At 38.1% G+C, this 17763-nt stretch overlaps 1 protein-coding gene across 1 annotated transcript in view; it reads right to left on the bottom strand.

The window, feature by feature from the left end:
• The window catches only part of HMMR (hyaluronan mediated motility receptor), a 29166-nt gene that overhangs the window by 135 nt on the left and 11268 nt on the right, over positions 1–17763 (bottom strand). The window contains exons 8-17 of the mRNA XM_061188432.1: positions 16245–16319; positions 15932–16110; positions 15313–15461; positions 13620–13834; positions 9979–10095; positions 5168–5314; positions 4769–4921; positions 4583–4682; positions 3092–3268; positions 473–635 (exon numbers count right to left, since the gene is read on the bottom strand). Of these exons, the coding sequence (XP_061044415.1) occupies positions 473–635; positions 3092–3268; positions 4583–4682; positions 4769–4921; positions 5168–5314; positions 9979–10095; positions 13620–13834; positions 15313–15461; positions 15932–16110; positions 16245–16319 (1475 nt within the window). The remainder of the gene's footprint in view (positions 1–472; positions 636–3091; positions 3269–4582; positions 4683–4768; positions 4922–5167; positions 5315–9978; positions 10096–13619; positions 13835–15312; positions 15462–15931; positions 16111–16244; positions 16320–17763) is intronic.

The following is a 17763-nucleotide window of genomic DNA, read 5'->3' as shown; positions in this document are numbered from 1 at the left end:
TCTAAGGCAGATGAAGCAATGCGTGCGCTCTTTAGCATAATTTTATTTGTATTTCTTCATTCACTATTTCAGCCAATTTCAGTTTATTGTCAAAGATACAGAGATTTGTAGTCAAGAAAGAGGGAAAATCTACTTCTTCAAAATTACATATTGGACATTTAGGTTAAAAATGCCAAGGGTATGATAGAGGGATTAACTCTGGTAGGGGGTGGGTAGGAGCAAAAAAGTCAGACAAGGTTTCGAGGAAGATATAACTTGAGCTGGGCTTGAAGGACAGATGGGATCTGAACAAATGGAAAATATAGAGTATGGAAGCAGGAAAGAAAAGGCATTTTATACAAAAAATCTCAGTAAGAATTTCTTTTATATCAGAAACTGTTAACAAATTTTCACAAAGATGGATAACTTGCTCAATGCTGTGAAAGGAAATCCAAAGGAAGATGAGACTTATGGACATATATTCATTTCTTACCTTCTTTTAATGGGGTTTTGAGAACAAAATTTTCTTTACTTTCATGAAGAAAAGCCTTTGAAGGATCAAAGTGTTTGATACCCAGAACTTTATTCAATTCCTCCTGAAGTCTTGTTTCACGTTGTTTTCTTTTAGCAAGTTGAGCGCGGAGTTTTGACACCTCCTATATAAGAAAAAATACAGTCAATAAATAATTATTGAAGATCATGTTGGTGAAATGCATTACCAATGCTACTGACAATCCCAAAGTTGTTCATTTTTCGAACCTTAATGGCAAAAGCCTACTAGATATAGGCTTTCAGACTATAAATTACAAAATGACTTTGAACAGCTGTGACAAAGAAGACAAGTCATTTAAATCTTCTTGTCCCTCTACAGGTACAAAGCTATGTTTCTGATAAAAGTTCAACACCAAATTAAATGCTGAGATCCACTACAAGCATGATAGCATGAGAAGCTCTGCTGACCTGTTCCCCAGTGATATAAAAAATTATAAAAAGGCAACCACTTAAAGCCTCTGAAAATGGTCTTAAGGTAAAACAGCAAGTGAAGAAATATTTATTCAAGCAGATCCACAAAAAGGTGGTTAAAAAAGGCAGCGGCCTATTGTGTTTGAACCAGTCCTGTTCCCTTTCTCTCCAATCCCTGCTTAGCGAAGCAAAGACTTGACATCAGACCCTTGCAGCCAAGTGCACAGGGCTCCCTCTTTCCCCAGCTCCCAGTCAGAGGCTTTTCCTGCCAGGGGGAGCAGGACATCAGCATCTCTCATCTTGCCCCCCAGCTACCTGTTGCTCTGAACCACAGCAAATGTTGTTGAGAGGTGGGGGGTCTTTTCTTCCAAGGAACGGAGGCCTTATCTCAGGTGCAGGGTGCTGAAAATACTGAGACCCTGATCACCCTTTCCCTGGCTCATGAGACAATGGTTTCAAACCAAGAGAGGCAAGGTGAGAGAACCTCAGGGTGCTCCCCATCTCTCTCTCCCCCAAGTCTACTGAGCATCTAGCCACTGGGACAGAGGTGTCGTTCCGACAAAAGCTTGCCATCGTCTGCAAATCCACTCTGAAGCCTGGGCTCAGAAAGTTTGCCTGGTAGGAGAAGCAGGCTATAAAACACAGAGCTCCTAATTTATTCCCAAAGGAACTGACTTGACTTGCAACAGAGCTTAGAGAAGTTCAAGCTGAAGGGTGCTCTCAAGAACAGTAGAGGGACTTCCCTGGGGGCGCAGTGGTTAAGAATCCACCTGCCAATGCAGGGACACGGCTTCGAGCCTTGGTCCGGGAAGATCCCACGTGCCGTGGAGCAACTAAGCCCGTGCGCCACAGCTACTGAGCCTGCGCTCTAGAGCCCGTGAGCCACAACTACTGAGCCCGTGTGCCACAACTACTGAAGCCCATGCGTCTAGAGCCCGTGCTCTGCAACAATAGAAGCCACCACAATAAGAAGCCCATGAGTTGCAACGAAGAGTAGCCCCTGCTCGCCGCAACTAGAGAAAGCCCGTGTGCAGCAATGAAGACCCAATGCAGCCAAAAAAAAATAATAGTAGAGTTTGTGGGGCAAGGGAATTGGAAAGTGATTCAAAATGTAGGCTAAACTGTAGGCTGTCTGCTTCCTAGAGGAGAACTGCTGAATGAGACGAGTGGGAGGAGCCCTCCTGGAGTACTGACCTAAGACACAATTCCAACAAAGGAGCCAGAATTCGATTGGATTAGTCTGTAGAGCAACTTATTATGCCCCAGGGCATTGTTGAAAATAACAGAGGGATAAGCCAGCAGCTATGAGTGTTTGGGGAGAAAGGAAGACAGCCTTACCAAAACCAAAGTCATCTCAGGGTGACTGTGGGCACACCCCAAACTGAACCTTCCTCAGTAGCAACATCAGAGGCACAAACTACTGGGGGTGGGGAGGAGGAATAGACTTCACTAAACAAGAAATAACAACATACCTGGAAAGGGATAGCAGTACCCAGAGGTGCTACAACATATTATCTAAAACATCCATTTTCCAACAAAAAATTACAAAGTATGCAAACAGGAAAGCATGACCTATATACTGGGAAAAAGCAGGCAACAAAAACTGTCCAAGAGAGTAATCAGATATTGAATTTATCCAAAAAAGATTTTAAAGCCATTATAAACATGTTCGCAGAAGTAAAGGAACTAAAAAAAAGGAGTATACTCAAATTACTAGAATCAGAAATGAAAGAGGGGACATTACTACTGATATTACTAAAATAAAAAGGATTGTAAGGGAATATTATGAACAATTGTATACCAACAAATCAAATAACTAAAATGAAATGAACAAATTCCAAGAAATCCACAAACTCCTGAAACTGTCTGAAAAAGAAATAGTGAATCTGATAGACCTATAATAAGCAAATAGATTAAACTAGCAATCAAAAACCACCCACAAAGAAAAGCCCAGGTCCAGATGACTTTACCACTGAATTCTACTACACATTCAATAAAGAATACCAGTTATTCACAAACTATTCCAAAAATAAACAGAAAGGATGAAACACTTCCCAACTCATTTTATGGGGTCAGCACTACCCTAACAAAATAAAAACCACCCCACCCCAATATCAGTATCGATAGAACTAAATGTGATTTTACAAACCGATTTGAGTTGGCAATTTTCATCTTTCAACTTCACAACATGCTTGATTTTTTGCTTTAGATTCTGATGACCCAATAATTTAGCATACGAATCTCTTAGTTTATTTAGCTGTTCCTGAGCTGCACCATGTTCATTCAACAAGGCCTGTTTCTCTGCTTCAAATGCATCCAGTTGTAGCTGAAAAATATATTTTTTTATAAAGTTAAGATTTAAAACTGTTAAATCTTACTTGACTCATATAAACTATAAGTACAACTAAAGTGAAAGAAAATAAAAAGGCAAAAGACAAAAAAAAGATTATGCTGACTTACTCTTAGGGTTCTCCATAAATTGACTCTTTAAAAAAAGTTGTTTTTCATTTCAAAGATCATTATTAAAACAGAGGGAAAGAAATGAGGAAAGAAGCCCTGCTAGCCAGCCTAATCTGTATCAGCCACATCACCCCATTATAACTAATACTGTCTTCTGACTCTATTTAACTACCAAGATTAGCATTTATCCTTTTACGATCAGTGTATTAGAGAAACACTGAGAAAAATCATAACAAAGTAAGTGTCACAAATTTACATAGCTTAATTATCAAAAGTTCACATCAGGAGAGCCTTCTAAGCTATGAACTTTAAGAAGCTTATTAAAAGGTAATTTTTAATTTTTATTTTTAGTTTTGGCTGCCTTGGGTCTTCGTTGCTACACGCGGGCTTTCTCTAGTTGCGGCGAGCGGGGGCTACTCTTCATTGCGGTGGTTTCTCTTGTTGAGGAGCACGGGCTCTAGGCGCGTGGGCTCAGTAGTTGTGGCGCACGGGCTTAGCTGCTCCGCGGCATGTGGGATCTTCCCGGACCAGGGCTCGAACCCGTGTCCCCTGCGTTGACAGGCGGATTCTTAACCACTGTGCTACCAGGGAAGTCCGTAAAAGGTAATTTTTAAGCCTATAAAGGTTACATTAAAAAATGTATGCATAGGGACTTCCCTGGTGGCGCAGTGGTTAAGAATCCGCCTGTCAACGCAGGGGACACGGGTTCGAGCCCTGGTCCGGGAAGATCCCACATGCTGCGGAGCAGCTAAGCCCGTGCGCCACAACTACTGAGCCCACACGCTGCAACTACTGAAGTCTGCACGCTCTAGGGCCTGCATGCCGCAACTACTGAGCTCGCATGCTGCAACTACTGAAGCCCACTCACCTAGAGCCCGTGGTCCGCAACAAGAGAAGCCACCACAATGAGAAGCATGCATACTGCAATGAAGAGTAGCCCCCGCTCACCACAACTAGAGAAAGCCCACACGCAGCTACGAAGAGCCAAGGCAGCCAAAAAAAAAAAAAAGTATGCATAATAATGCAATAAAATTTATAGGCTTTTTAAAATAGGAAGTTAAATTGGTACTGTAAATGCACAGCAAAGTGATCTTTCAGAAGAACCATGTCACTGTCATGACTGTGACAGGGAACAACATGAATTCTTAAATACAAGTAAGTTAAGTCCTAATTGACAGACCTGAAAAGGTTTTGTTTTATTATATAATTCTTCATAGAGGAGACGCCACTTATTCATTTCCTCAGTTAATTCTGCCGTTGAGTTTTCTTTTCCAGCTTTTCTGTAAGGGAAAATTAAATTTTAAACCATAGTATACTAGAAAAAATAACTGAGACACATGGCATTTCGGTTCTAAACCTGAATTACCTTGCTTCTCCCTTTTCCAGTTGTTTCTTAAAGTCTTCGCCTTGTTGCTTGAGTTGGTGCTGCAAATCAGTTATTTTTTTAAGAGAAGAAACTGTGATTTCTTTAACTTCTGCTTCTTTAAGTGCTGATTTGGTCTGCAGATCTAGAAGCATCCTTGGGTTTGAGAAAGAAGAGTCCACTAAACAATTTACAGCCATTTTAGTTTTTTTGACTCAAGCAACTATCAAGAATTGTACTTTTTTAACTGTCTAAATTCTTAATTTGCAATTGAAGATCACCCAAAGCAAGCCATGGGACTACAGTTTCCTGCATCACTTAGTAGCTGGCTTTCAACAACATTAAATTCTCTTAATGGTTCTCAGGTCACAGGTGTCGGCAGGTTTTATTTTTCCCCAATACCTTGCGTATTCTTGATTTGCATTCTCAGTTGCCAATATCTCATGCTGAAAATCCTCTGCACTTTTCTCAGCCTTGGCCACTTTTTCATGAAGTGACATGTTCTCCACCTTAAGATCTTCTATCTCACTTGCTGCTGATGCTTTATAGCTTATAAAAAAGAAAAAAAAAAGGTTAAAGGGTTTTTCTAACTGCTGTATGCATGACAAATCTATAGCTGATTAGCTTATATTTTATGCACTTTTAGGCAGGGGTTCCCAACCCCTGGCCCGTGGACCGGTAGCTAGCGGTCTGCAGCCTGTTAGGAACTGGGCTGCACAGCAGGAGGTGAGCGGCGGGGCGAGCCAGGGAAGCTTCATCTGCCCCTCCCCATCACTGGCATTACTGCCTGAACCACACCCCCGCCCCTCCCAGCCCCAACCCCATGGAAAAACTGTCTCCCATGAAACCGGTCCCTGGTGCCAAAAAGGTTGGGGACTGCTGCTTTTAGGTAAAACAAATAAAAAATCTTATCTATTTTTGCATTTGCATAGGTAAGAATTCAATGTTTTGAAGTCAGTGCTTTTATATGACATATGCTGTTCATTTAAAGAGTCAAGTGCCTACTATGTGCGGAAACTAGGCCTAGAGATGAAAAGAAATCAACTACCAAACATCGAAATTATCCCAAAACAAAAAGCCCACACATCCTTCCACCTATTGTCACAGACTTTATCATCCTGTGGGTAAGAGAGGGAAAAAAATGCCTCCACAGGTCTTTGCAAAAAAAAAGGAAAAATAAATATATATAATTAAATTTGTAGTAACTGTTTTGAAGGAAAACTACAGAACACCTTAGCTGATTAGCTGATAGAAATGGAAAAGGCCTTTCTGAGGAATTTACCGTTAAGCTGAGACATGATGGATAGGAAGGATTTAGCTAGCCAGTTGGGGACAAGTATTTCAGAGGGAAAAGATGCGTATGTGCTCAGAGACAGGCAGAACACAGTCCATAAAGAGCTGGGACTGGAGTCTAATGAACAAGAGAGGCAGGGGCAGAAGCAAGAGGCATGAGGCCAGTCATCACTGGTGGGGCACAGTGAGTGGGTTTACCTGAGGGATAAAGGAGAGACTTCAAAGGTCTCTAAGTAAGTGTGTAGATTATTCTAGAGATACGTGGAGAACTGACTGGGGAAGGGGCAGGAATGCTAAACTGGAGGATTAACTAGAAGACAATTATTTTTCAGCCCAGGTGAGTGGTAAAAGAATCTTGAACCAAGGAGTTGGCAATGGAAAGATATGAGCTCTCTTTTGGAGGCAGAATTGAAAAATTCAAGAAATAGATTGGATGTTGGGAGAAGGGGAGAGAAAATGATAAAGATGACTCTAAGATTTATGGAACGAGAAGCTCGGAAGATGGAGATATCACTGACTGAGATCAACAAGAATGAGAAACTAGGGGGAGAAAGAGGTAGAAAGGAAATCAAGAGCTGTTTTGGTCAGGTTAATGTTAGACGACAGTGAGATATCTACTTGGAGAAGTCAAGTAGGCAGCTGGATATATGGGTAGGAAGCTGAAAGGACAGGTCTGGTTTGAAGAAATAAATTTTAATGTTATTAGCATACTGATGGTGAGTGACATCATAGAATGGTTGAAAACTTCTTAAGGCAGTATTTTTTAAAATAGCAAGAAGGGAAATTGCTTTTCAGGGTTGAGAACAGCACTAAAAATTTTATATATATTTAATTTATATAATTTACATTCATGCTGACATGTGTAAATTATAATTAAAATATATATACTCACATACATTATGTGTGTGTGTATATATATATGTATGTCATAATATATCAAATGTAGGAACAGATCACTGGGAAAAGAAGGTACTAGTCAATGAATGGGTACTAGGCAATTGATTATCCATATGGGAAAACAAAAGTAAATTTTATCCCTTTATCACTACACATACAGAAATCAGTTCTAGGTGGAAAAATGAAAAGTGAAACTTTGGAACTTTTAGAAAAAAAATAGGTGAATATCTTTATGTTCTTGGGATAGAAAGAAGTTTTGGATGTGAAAGTGTTCACATAAAAATTTGTAAACTTAAGCACATTAAAATCAAGAATTTCTACTCATCAGAAGAAACCATAGGCACTTCCCTGATGGTCCAGTGGTAAAGAATCCGCCTTCCAATGCAGGGGCCTTGGGTTCGATCCCTGGTCAGGGAACTAAGATCTCATATGCCGCGGGGCAACTAAGCCCGAGTGCCACAACTATTGAGCTCGCATGCCTCAACAAGAGAGCCCGTGTGCCGCAAACTACAGAGCCCACGCACTCTGGAGCCCACGCGCCACAACTATAGAGCCCACCCACCCTGCAGACCAGGCACCAAACTAGAGAGAAGCCCGAGCGCTGCAACAAAGAGACCGCATGCCGCAATGAAGATCCTGTGTGCTGCACCTAAGACCCAATGCAGCCAAAAAATTAAAGAAAAAAAATAGATAATCAGCAAGGACCTATGTATACCAAGGAGGTCTATCAACACTCTGTAATAACCTACGTGGGAAGAGAATCCGAAGATGAATAGATATATGTATATGTATAACAGAAAAAGATACTGTACACCTACAACATACACAATATTGTATATAAATGTTACCCCCAAAAAATAAAAATTAATAAAAAAAAGAGGTAGTGAGACACAAGCTTTAAAGAAAAAAAAGAAGAAACCATAAAGAAAATGAAAAGACAAGCCACACTTTGCGAGAAGACATTTGCAACCCATATCGCTGATAAAAACTACAAATCAACGAAGAAAAGAAATGAAATGAGAGAGAAATGAAAAAAAGTCATATACAAGCCTTTAACAGAAAAGGAAAGATAAATTATCCATAAGAAAAAGCTCTTTTACACTTATTACACTGGCAAAATTTATGAAGTCTGACAAGTTTTGGAGGGGAGATAGATCATTGAGAACTCACACATCACTAGTGGGAGTGTAGATTTTCACACCCACTTTGTAAAGTGATTGGGCATTAAATTTTAAAGTTGAACATTCACTTAAATATTACTTTAGATAAATTCTTACACGTGTATACTAGGAGACCACAAGAATATTCATAGAGTACTATTAATAAAATGAAAGAAATGGGAAACAACCCAAAAGCCCAAACTGAGAATGGATAAATAGTGGTAGATTGATAAAATCAAATATTCTATAACAGTGACCATGAATGAAATATAGCCTCAGGCAACACTGTGATTCAATCCTAGAAACATACATAACGCAGAGTGAAAAGGCAAGTCCCAGGATATGGCATACACTACATGACATTTTTGGTGAAGTTCAGGAAAAAACAAAATTAGATAATATATTATTCATATGGATATACATGTTATAAAATTATACACAGGAAAAAAAGCAAGGAAATAATCAGTGTAGACTCTGAGATGGTGTTATCTGTCAGGGGTAAGCATGAAGGCATGAAGATGGGATAGTGGAAGAACTCATATATATACCAAGCAGTTGAAAATCTTTTAGCCTGTAGGTTGTCTTCTATGAGCTCACGCACGTTAATTTTACCTTTATGCTTTATAATTTATGTATACATTGTATATCTTTTCTATTTATTGAACATACTAAAATAAAGAAGAGCCCGTCCCCCCAAATTATATAAAGTATATACAATAAGTAAAAATGTTAACGTTAATATACTCTTGGTGTGAGACTGTGTGATGTATTGATATTTGCTGTATTATCCTTTGCAATTTGTAGTCCCCTCCAAAATACACTTTAAAAAAAGGGAAAATAACAAGTGAGAAAAATAGGAAGTGAAGAAGTGGATACAGTATATAATCTTCTATCAAGAAGATGGGCTATGAGATGCAAACTATTATATACAGGATGGATCAACAACAAGGTCCTACTGTATAGCACAGGGAACTATATTCAATATCCTGTGACAAACAAGCCATAATGGAAAAGAATATGAAAAGGAATGTATATATATGTATAACTAAATCACTTTGCAATACAGCAGAAATTAACACAACGCTGTAAATCAACTATATTTCAATAAAATAAATTAAAAAAAAAAAAGAAGATGGGGGGAATTCGCTGGTGGTCCAGTGGTTGGTTAGGACTCCATGCTTCCACTGCAGGGAGCACGGGTTCGATCCCTGGTCGGGGGAACTAAGATCTCACAAACTGCGTGGCCAAAAAAAAAAAAAAAGGCTATGAAGAGGAGCAGAATTTTGGGGTAAGAAGGGTGCTGGGAGTGACAGGTGTTATTGGATAACTGCAGAAGGAAGTGGGGGGTAAACAGAGACTTTTTAAAAAATGTATTTTAAAGATGAAGGCATATTAACATGTTTTAATATTGACTGGAAAAATTCTAGAAGAAAGGCTGAAAATTATGACAAGGGATAAATGATAGCATGAGGTCACTGAAGGTTAAAGGAATTAGATACTTCATCTGTAATAAGTGGGAGGAAGACGGGATGAGCATAGATGCAGGTGCGTTTACAGGTTTGATGAAGAGGAAATAAAAGCTTTAGGATTCTTCATGAGGAAAACGATGACATCAGGAGAGTCAGACAGAAGTGCCAAAGGTCTGAGAATGCATGATATTTGAAGTGGGTAGTGGGAAAGGGAAATTACTATATATTCTAAGATACGAGGTAACATTAAATGCCCATTTATGATTGGACACTATGGAATTTAAAGTAATACCAATTGTTTTATTCTTGTGATTGTTTTGTTGACAGATGTTCCTACGTAAACACCCCTCCTTGCTCATGTATGTTCGAGAGTGCAGTCTCCCCATACAAATACCTTTCAAATTGAGCAGTAACATCTCCCAGGCTCTGCACTGTACTGTTATACCTTTCCTGCAAAAGCAGTGTGGCCTGAGCGTGAGCAGCGTTACTTTTCTCCAGTTCAGCTTCTTTCCTAAGAAAAAGGAACAGTTAAAAGATAAAATGCTAACTGCAAATCATTAGTCTCAGAAAGAGACTAGGATGTACCTTTGACACTGTGAATCATATATCCCATATCTTCATGTTTATATCAGATACTGGCAGCTTAGACCTAAATTTATGACCTACATCTAATAGCCTGTTCATTTACATACAGCTTCATTTTATCTTTCCTGCTTTTATTTTACTTCTGTTTTCATCCTAATTTACTTACTTATCGTTTCATATCATACGTACTTAGGTAGGTAGTTTAAACACTTTTTTGGAAGAAAGTAGATTAAAAAGACTCTGAAACAGAATGTTGATAGCAGCCAAAACTAAAGAATGTGAAAGATTACCACTTAAAAAGCACTAGGGTTGAATAAAATTTAATTCTCTGCATTTAGACATTTAAGGAACACTAGGTACAGTTAACTTCATTTTAAGAGTTCTTTTGAAAAAAGAGTTACAGAACTATGTAGATTTATTTTGATTATACCAATTACCCACATAATACACTGTTAATTATCCAAAGATTCAACAACTTATTTAGTGGACTATTTTGCATAGACAGAATGGCTTTTAAGACATCTTTATAAATATATACTACAAATCTATAGAGATTTTTAAAAATATTAATATTACATATTACCACAATGGTGATACATCTTTTTTGATAGGCATATGAGCTTGTAAGAGATCTTTTAAAGAACTAATAAAAACTGTAAGTAAGAAGCATTATTCACTTACAGACTAAGTTGGACACTGAGACAAGATAGTTGGTCAAATTCATTCTGTAATGAGTATAGTGTTTAAAAAATATATACCACAGCTAAAAGCAATCAACTAGTACTAAAGGGTTTATAATAAAAATATTCTCTTTCCTGCCCCCTAGAGGAATCATTGTCAACTTCTAAGTTTTTCTCTTAAGCTTGAAATTTCCAGGCTGGAAAGAACCTTAGAAATGATCTCGTAAAACTCCTTTATTTTATAGCTAATGAAACAGAAAATAAAAGAAATTAAGATTGTCTTGCTCAGAATCACACAACTAGTTAACAGATCTAGGAATAAAATCCTTATCTCCTTACCTCTGGACTGAGTTCTTTGAATTGGAATAAATGATTATCTCATCTTTCTTTCCTAAACTGACATCATCCACTCAAGTTTCTTAAAGTACCTGTTCCCTGAGGCTGGTTGCAGTATAGAACAATCCCCCTAAGTACACTTTGGTAGTGTTCCCCAAAATGCAAGCATAGATAAAACTTTGGTGTTTTTTTAATCAGTAACAACTAAAAGAAAACAGAAAAGGGATTAATAACAAAAGTACCTAATAAGAGATAGATACACACTTGTGAAATAAGCGGCAATTCTGTAGCTTTATGTCTAGTCCATGGTTCCCTGCTAGAAAACGTTTTACTGCTGAAATCCCAAGGATTCAAATATTTATTCACAAATTGAACTCAAGAATCAACCCAGGGCTTCCCTGGTGGCACAGTGGTTGAGAATCTGCCTGCCAATGCAGGGGACACAGGTTCGAGCCCTGGTCTGGGAGGATCCCACATGCCGCGGAGCAACTAGGCCCGTGAGCCACAACTGCTGTGCCTGCGCGTCTGGAGCCTGTGCTCCGCAACAAGAGAGGCCGAGATAGTGAGAGGCCCGCGCACCGCGATGAAGAGTGGCCCCCGCTCGCCACAACTAGAGAAAGCCCTCGCACAGAAACGAAGACCCAACACAGCCAAAAATAAATAAATAAATAAATAAATTTATAAAAAAAAAAAAAAAAAGAAAAAAAGAATCAACCCAGATATTTTTGTTTTGTTTTTATACCTTCTGTATTTATTAGCTGACTCTCTTTTTTTTTTTTAACAACTTAAACTTTTTATTTTTATTTTATTTTATTTATTTATTTTGGTTGTGCCCGGTCTTAGTTGCGGCAGGTGGGCTCTTTTGTTGCAGGTTGTTAGTTGTGGCGTGCACATCCTTATTGTGGCATGTGAATTCTTAGTTGCAGCACGCATGTGGGATCTAATACCCTGACCAGGGATCGAACCCCTGTCCCCTGCATTGGAAGGTGGGTTCTTAACCACTGTGCCACCAGGGAAGTCCCTAAACCCATTTAAATACAGGTAGTGGAGAAGGACCTAAAATGTGATGAAAATAATGTGGAATAAGAGTTTAAAAAAAAAAAAAAGCATGAGATCTTAGGCTTTCTACTTTTTCTTTTTTAAAACCCACTAGCTTTGCCTACCTGAAATTGTCCTCCTCCTCTTTCTGGCTTTGGAGACTGAGGTTATTTATTTACTTATTTTTTTATAAATTTATTTATTTTATTTTTGGCTGCACTGGGTCTTTGTTACTGCGTGCGGGCTTTCTCTGGTTGTGGCGAGCGGGGGCTGCTCTTTGCTGAGGTGCGCAGGCTTCTCACTGTGGTGGCTTCTCTTGTTGCAGAGCACAGGCTCTAGGTGCCCGGGTTTCAGTATTTTTGGCATGTGGGCTCAGTAGTTGTGGCTCACGGGCTCTAGAGCGCAGGCTCAGTAGTTGTGGTGCAAGGGTTTAGTTGCTCTGTGGCATGTGGGATCTTCCCGGACCAGGGCTCGAACCCATGTCCCCTGCAATGGCAGGCGGATTCCTAACCACTGCGCCACCAGGGAAGCCCCAGGCTTTCTACTTTTATTTATTTATTTATTTATTTATTTATTTATTTTTGACTGTGTTGGGTCTTCGTTTCTGTGCGAGGGCTTTCTCTAGTTGCGGCAAGCTGGGGCCACTCTTCATCGCAGTGCGCGGGCCTCTCACTATCGTGGCCTGTTTTGTTGCGGAGCACAGGCTCCAGACGCACAGGCTCAGTAGTTGTGGCTCACGGGCCCAGTCGCTCTGTGGCATGTGGGATCTTCCCAGACCAGGGCTCGAACCCGTGTCCCCTGCATTAGCAGGCAGATTCCCAACCACTGCGCCACCAGGGAAGCCCCAGGCTTTCTACTTTTAATGACAAATTTTTAATTTTTGAATGTTTCCCAGCTCTGGTTGTTTTTCTCCCATTGTGCTTTTTGATTGTTACTTCTGAAGTGTTTGTGCTCCCTCAAAAGAGGTAATTAAAAGTATAACTTACACTATGATGCACATATGGACAAAAAATGGAAATGTTTCTTATTAAAGGGTGGGAATCTTATTATTTTGGGTATTTTTCTAAATCTGTTATCATTGTAATGTAAATGTCCAATAATTTTTAGAAAATATAAGAGCAGTATAGGAATCCACAATTTTGGTTATTAAAACTCCCTTTAGTTAAACCTTGGGCCTTAAATAAAGAAAGGGCATGGCTTCTGACTTTGGCTGTCATACTTGTTTATATGCACATCCTGTGCATGTACTTTACCTGTCTGTGTTTATCCCTTATTTGTAAAATAATTCCAACCTCACCACTCACATGATTGGTGTGAGAATCCTGAGAGAATGTACTAGAAAACACTTGTTAACATCTGAAGTCATATATAAAAATGAAGTCTTATTAATACAAACCCTTTCAGCCTTTCTTCTAGGAGTTTTAGTTCTTCACCTCTAGATTCTGATTCCTCTTCCAATTGCTTGACCAGGCTTTCAACTTGTTCCTCCTTTTGCTGTAATTTATCTAGCTCATCCAGCGCTTGCTTTAATTCTCCCTCAAAGAGATTCCTCTCTTTAACCATTTCCTCTTGAAAAGAACATAGCTTCTGTTGAAGACTAGAAGATAATTCCTGCATCCAAATAGAAAACCATCAAAATAATTTGAAAGCCTTTTAAAATTTAATAAATAATTAAATTAAATTTAATGATTTGTGAGGTTTTACTAAGGGCAAAAAAGAAGTACAGATGATGAAGTATGGACACTAAATTCAAGAGCCTCCAGGAAACTTGAAAAATAGAGAGATATCATATTCATTTTATCATGGATTATACCCTACACCTTGTTAACATTATGGTAAACGTTATTTCAGTCTTTTTTCCTACGCAACACATACACACACACACACACACACACACTTAGAAAACTAAAATCATACTCTACAACTGACTTTTACCATTTTTCTCATATGATTTACATAAAAGGAGTACTATGATTTCAATGTTATATAAAATATTTTAATGTTATATAAGATGAGGAAATATGAATAAATAAATACAAGTAAATCACTTGTGAAAAAAGTCTAACATTACAAATAAAATGAAAATTGCCTACTCGTATTCTAACCTTAGTTTTCCCATTCCAGAGATAACCACTAGTTTGGTATTCTATGCCTTATGGTCTTTTTCTATATATTTATATACTTAAAGTGTAAATGATATATACTGTGTATGTAAAGGTCATTTAAAATATCATAAAAATAGTAGTTGAGATCTTTTCGAGTCAATATATACAGATCTACTTAATTCCTTTGCTGTTGCAGATTGCCCAACGATATAATATTTCATGTGCATGTGAATGCCTGCTTGCCCAACTCTCACCAATGTGTCATAGTAGTAAATGTTTTAATATGTGCCAATCTTGTAAGTGACAAAAACAAATTATTTTTATTTCTTGGATTACTACTAAGGTAGAGCATCTTCTCGTGTTTACAGGCTACCTGAATTTATTTATTTTTTTAATTATTTTATTTTTTGGCTGCACCATGCAGCTTGTGGGATCCTAGTTCCCCGACCAGGGATCGAACCTGGGCCCCCTGCAGTGGAAGCATGGAGTCCTAATCACTGGACCGCCAGGGAATTCCCGAAGCTATCTGAATTTCTACTTCTAAGAGTTATCTATTTCCATCCTACGCCTATTTTTTTTTTTTTAGTGAACTGTCTTTTTTTCCTCATTGATATGTACAGTGTTCTTTATGTAATCTGCATTTAAAAAAACTGTCAGTTTCCTTTCTTGTCTAATTAGACACTCTTTTACCATAGAACTGTAAATGCCTATGTAGTAACCTAACACAAGAATGTGCTGAAAAATTTTTTAAAACAATTTCCTTATTTTGCTTCAACTGTTGCTTGAATTTTTTCACATTATGAATAACCCTGTGGTGAACAGCAGTTAAATATGTGGCATAGGCACGATTATTTCCTCAGGATAAGATTCTAGAAGTAAAATTGATGGATCAAAGGACATATACAATTTAAAGGTTTTCTGATACACAGGGAAATGTATTACCTAAAAGAAGCACTAGCGTTTTAAAATATTGTAGTAAACTACCTTCTCTTGTTGCAGAAGTGAATCAATTTGCAATACTTTTTGTTGTAGCTCTTCATGTTCTTGTTGCTCAAGAACAGACCTCTCTTTTAAGTTTTGCATCTCAGAGTTTAGATTTTCATCCTGTTCTCTGTCCCTATTGATGAGGTCTTCTAGAAAAGGGAGAACATTAACAATGCTGTAATTAGATACTAATATTAACTTTGAGAAACCCAGATTCCCATAATATCCCACTATACTGCTTTATAGCATGTTACAGAGATCAAGTATTTCCAAAGGGGGGAAAAATAACTCTGAAGTTGGTATGATTACTATATATAAAATAGTATGTATATTATATAATAAAACCCTCAAACCTAGTTTTACGTATCTACCAATTTTAAATGGCCACCCAATGGGGAAGTCAAGAACTGCACAACTACATATATTTCAATCAAGACAAGAAATATATTGAAATAAACAGATAACAAATATCATAAAAGACAAAAATTCCCAAACATAGAACAAAATTTTTGTTGTTTATATAATTATTTTAGAAAGTTGTTATAACATAGCAGTACTTTTAAAAAATATCATCGGTAGTACTTATCTAAAGAAAGAAGTACTATAAACAGTGTAATACCTTTTTCTTTTTCAAGCAGCTGGCATTTAGCATTCATGTCTTCTACTTGTTTAGACAATATAGCAACATTTTCCTCCAGAGACTGCTTAAGGCTTAAAACTTCATGATTCTTCTCTTTCAGATTTTCTTCTAACTGGGCAATATCTAGCTTGTATTTTTCCACTTGATCTGATGCACAACTGCATTAAAACAAATTATGTTGAAGAGCACATCTATTTAAGCATAGGGAACATTAAATGAAAAGAGATGAAAATGATGTATTCATCACAGTTCAACAAAATAAAGTCCAATTTAAAACTACTCTTCATATTACCTTATTTCTTCGATGTATTCTAAAAGTTTTTCTGTTTCAGATTTTTCATCAATCTTTTCTTTCTCTATTGAAATACTAAAAAAAAATTGCACATATTAATATACACAATAATCACGCATAATGCTTACTCTGTACCAGATACTGTTATCTCAGGTAGGCTGACTCCAGAGTCCAAACTCCTAACCATTCACTTATGTGACCTCTCAAGTTGACAACTTAATATATGCAAATAGGAGGCTCAAGTTTTTTTTTTTTTAAGTAAGAAAGCTTTCCAAATATATTCTGACAAAAGGGTTATGATGATGAGAGTCATCATCTGCAACACTCCAAGTGTAGCAGAAATCATCTTTTCTGTAGCTTTCCTAGCTTCCCCACCTCCCACACATACAAAACAGCATTTTGTGTGCCACAAAGCCTTTGTTCCAGGCTGCCTTATATTCAATTACTTATGTATTTACCTCCTCCAAACACCACAATTTGAGAAACAGACAAGCGACTTAAACAGACACCTTACAAAAGGATATACACAAATGGTCAATAAGCACATAAAAAGATGCTCGACATTAATAACAACAAATTAAAATCACAAATGAGGGACTTCCCTGGTGGTGCAGCGGTTAAGAATCCGCCTGCCAATGCAGGGGACATGGGTTCGAGCCCTGGTCCGGGAAGATCCCACATGCCACGGAGCAACTAAGCCCGTGCGCCACAACTACTGAGCCCACGCGCCACAACTACTGAAGCCTGTGCGCCTAAAGCCTGTGCTCTGCAACAAGAGAAGCCACCGTAATGAGAAGCCCATGCACCGCTATGAAGAGTAGCCCCCGCTCACCGCAACTAGAGAAAAGCCTACGCGCAGCAATGAAGACCCAATGCAGCTAAGAATAAATAAAATAAATAAATTAAAATAAATAAATAAAATCACAAATGAGATACTACTTCACATCCACTAGAAAGGCCGAAATCAAATAGATGACAACATCAAATGTTGATGAAGATATGGAACAGATGAAACTATCACACATTGTTAGGTGGGAGTGTAAAACAGCAAGACCACTTTGAGTGTTTTAAAAAACCTTATATGTATACAACCCTATGACAGAGAAATTCCACTCCTAGATATTTACTCAGAGAAATAAAAGCTTGTGTCTATAAAACAGCATATATAGTAGACTTATTGATAATAGTCAAAAACTGGAAACCCAAGTATTGATCAATAGGAGAATAATAAACAAATGGAGGTGTATTCATATAATGGAATACTACTCAGAAATGAAAGGAGCAAATTACAATACACATGACAGTATGGCTGCATCTCAAAAACTTATCTTAAACAAAAGAAGCCACATATACACACATATGCATGCATGTGGTAATAAATGTCCCCAAAAAGGCCAAACTAATTTATGATGATAGAAGTCAGAAAGTGGTTGCACGGGCATGGGGGCAGCCATGGGGGAGGAACAGGGGAGCAGGAAGGAGCACGAAGGAACTTTCTGAGGGGATGGCCACACTCTCT

Source organism: Eubalaena glacialis, chromosome 4, assembly GCF_028564815.1.
Source record: "Eubalaena glacialis isolate mEubGla1 chromosome 4, mEubGla1.1.hap2.+ XY, whole genome shotgun sequence".
Lineage (NCBI taxonomy): Eukaryota > Metazoa > Chordata > Mammalia > Artiodactyla > Balaenidae > Eubalaena > Eubalaena glacialis.
The sequence above is the reverse complement of the archived record's forward strand: the minus strand, read 5'-3'. Positions and strand labels throughout refer to the sequence as shown.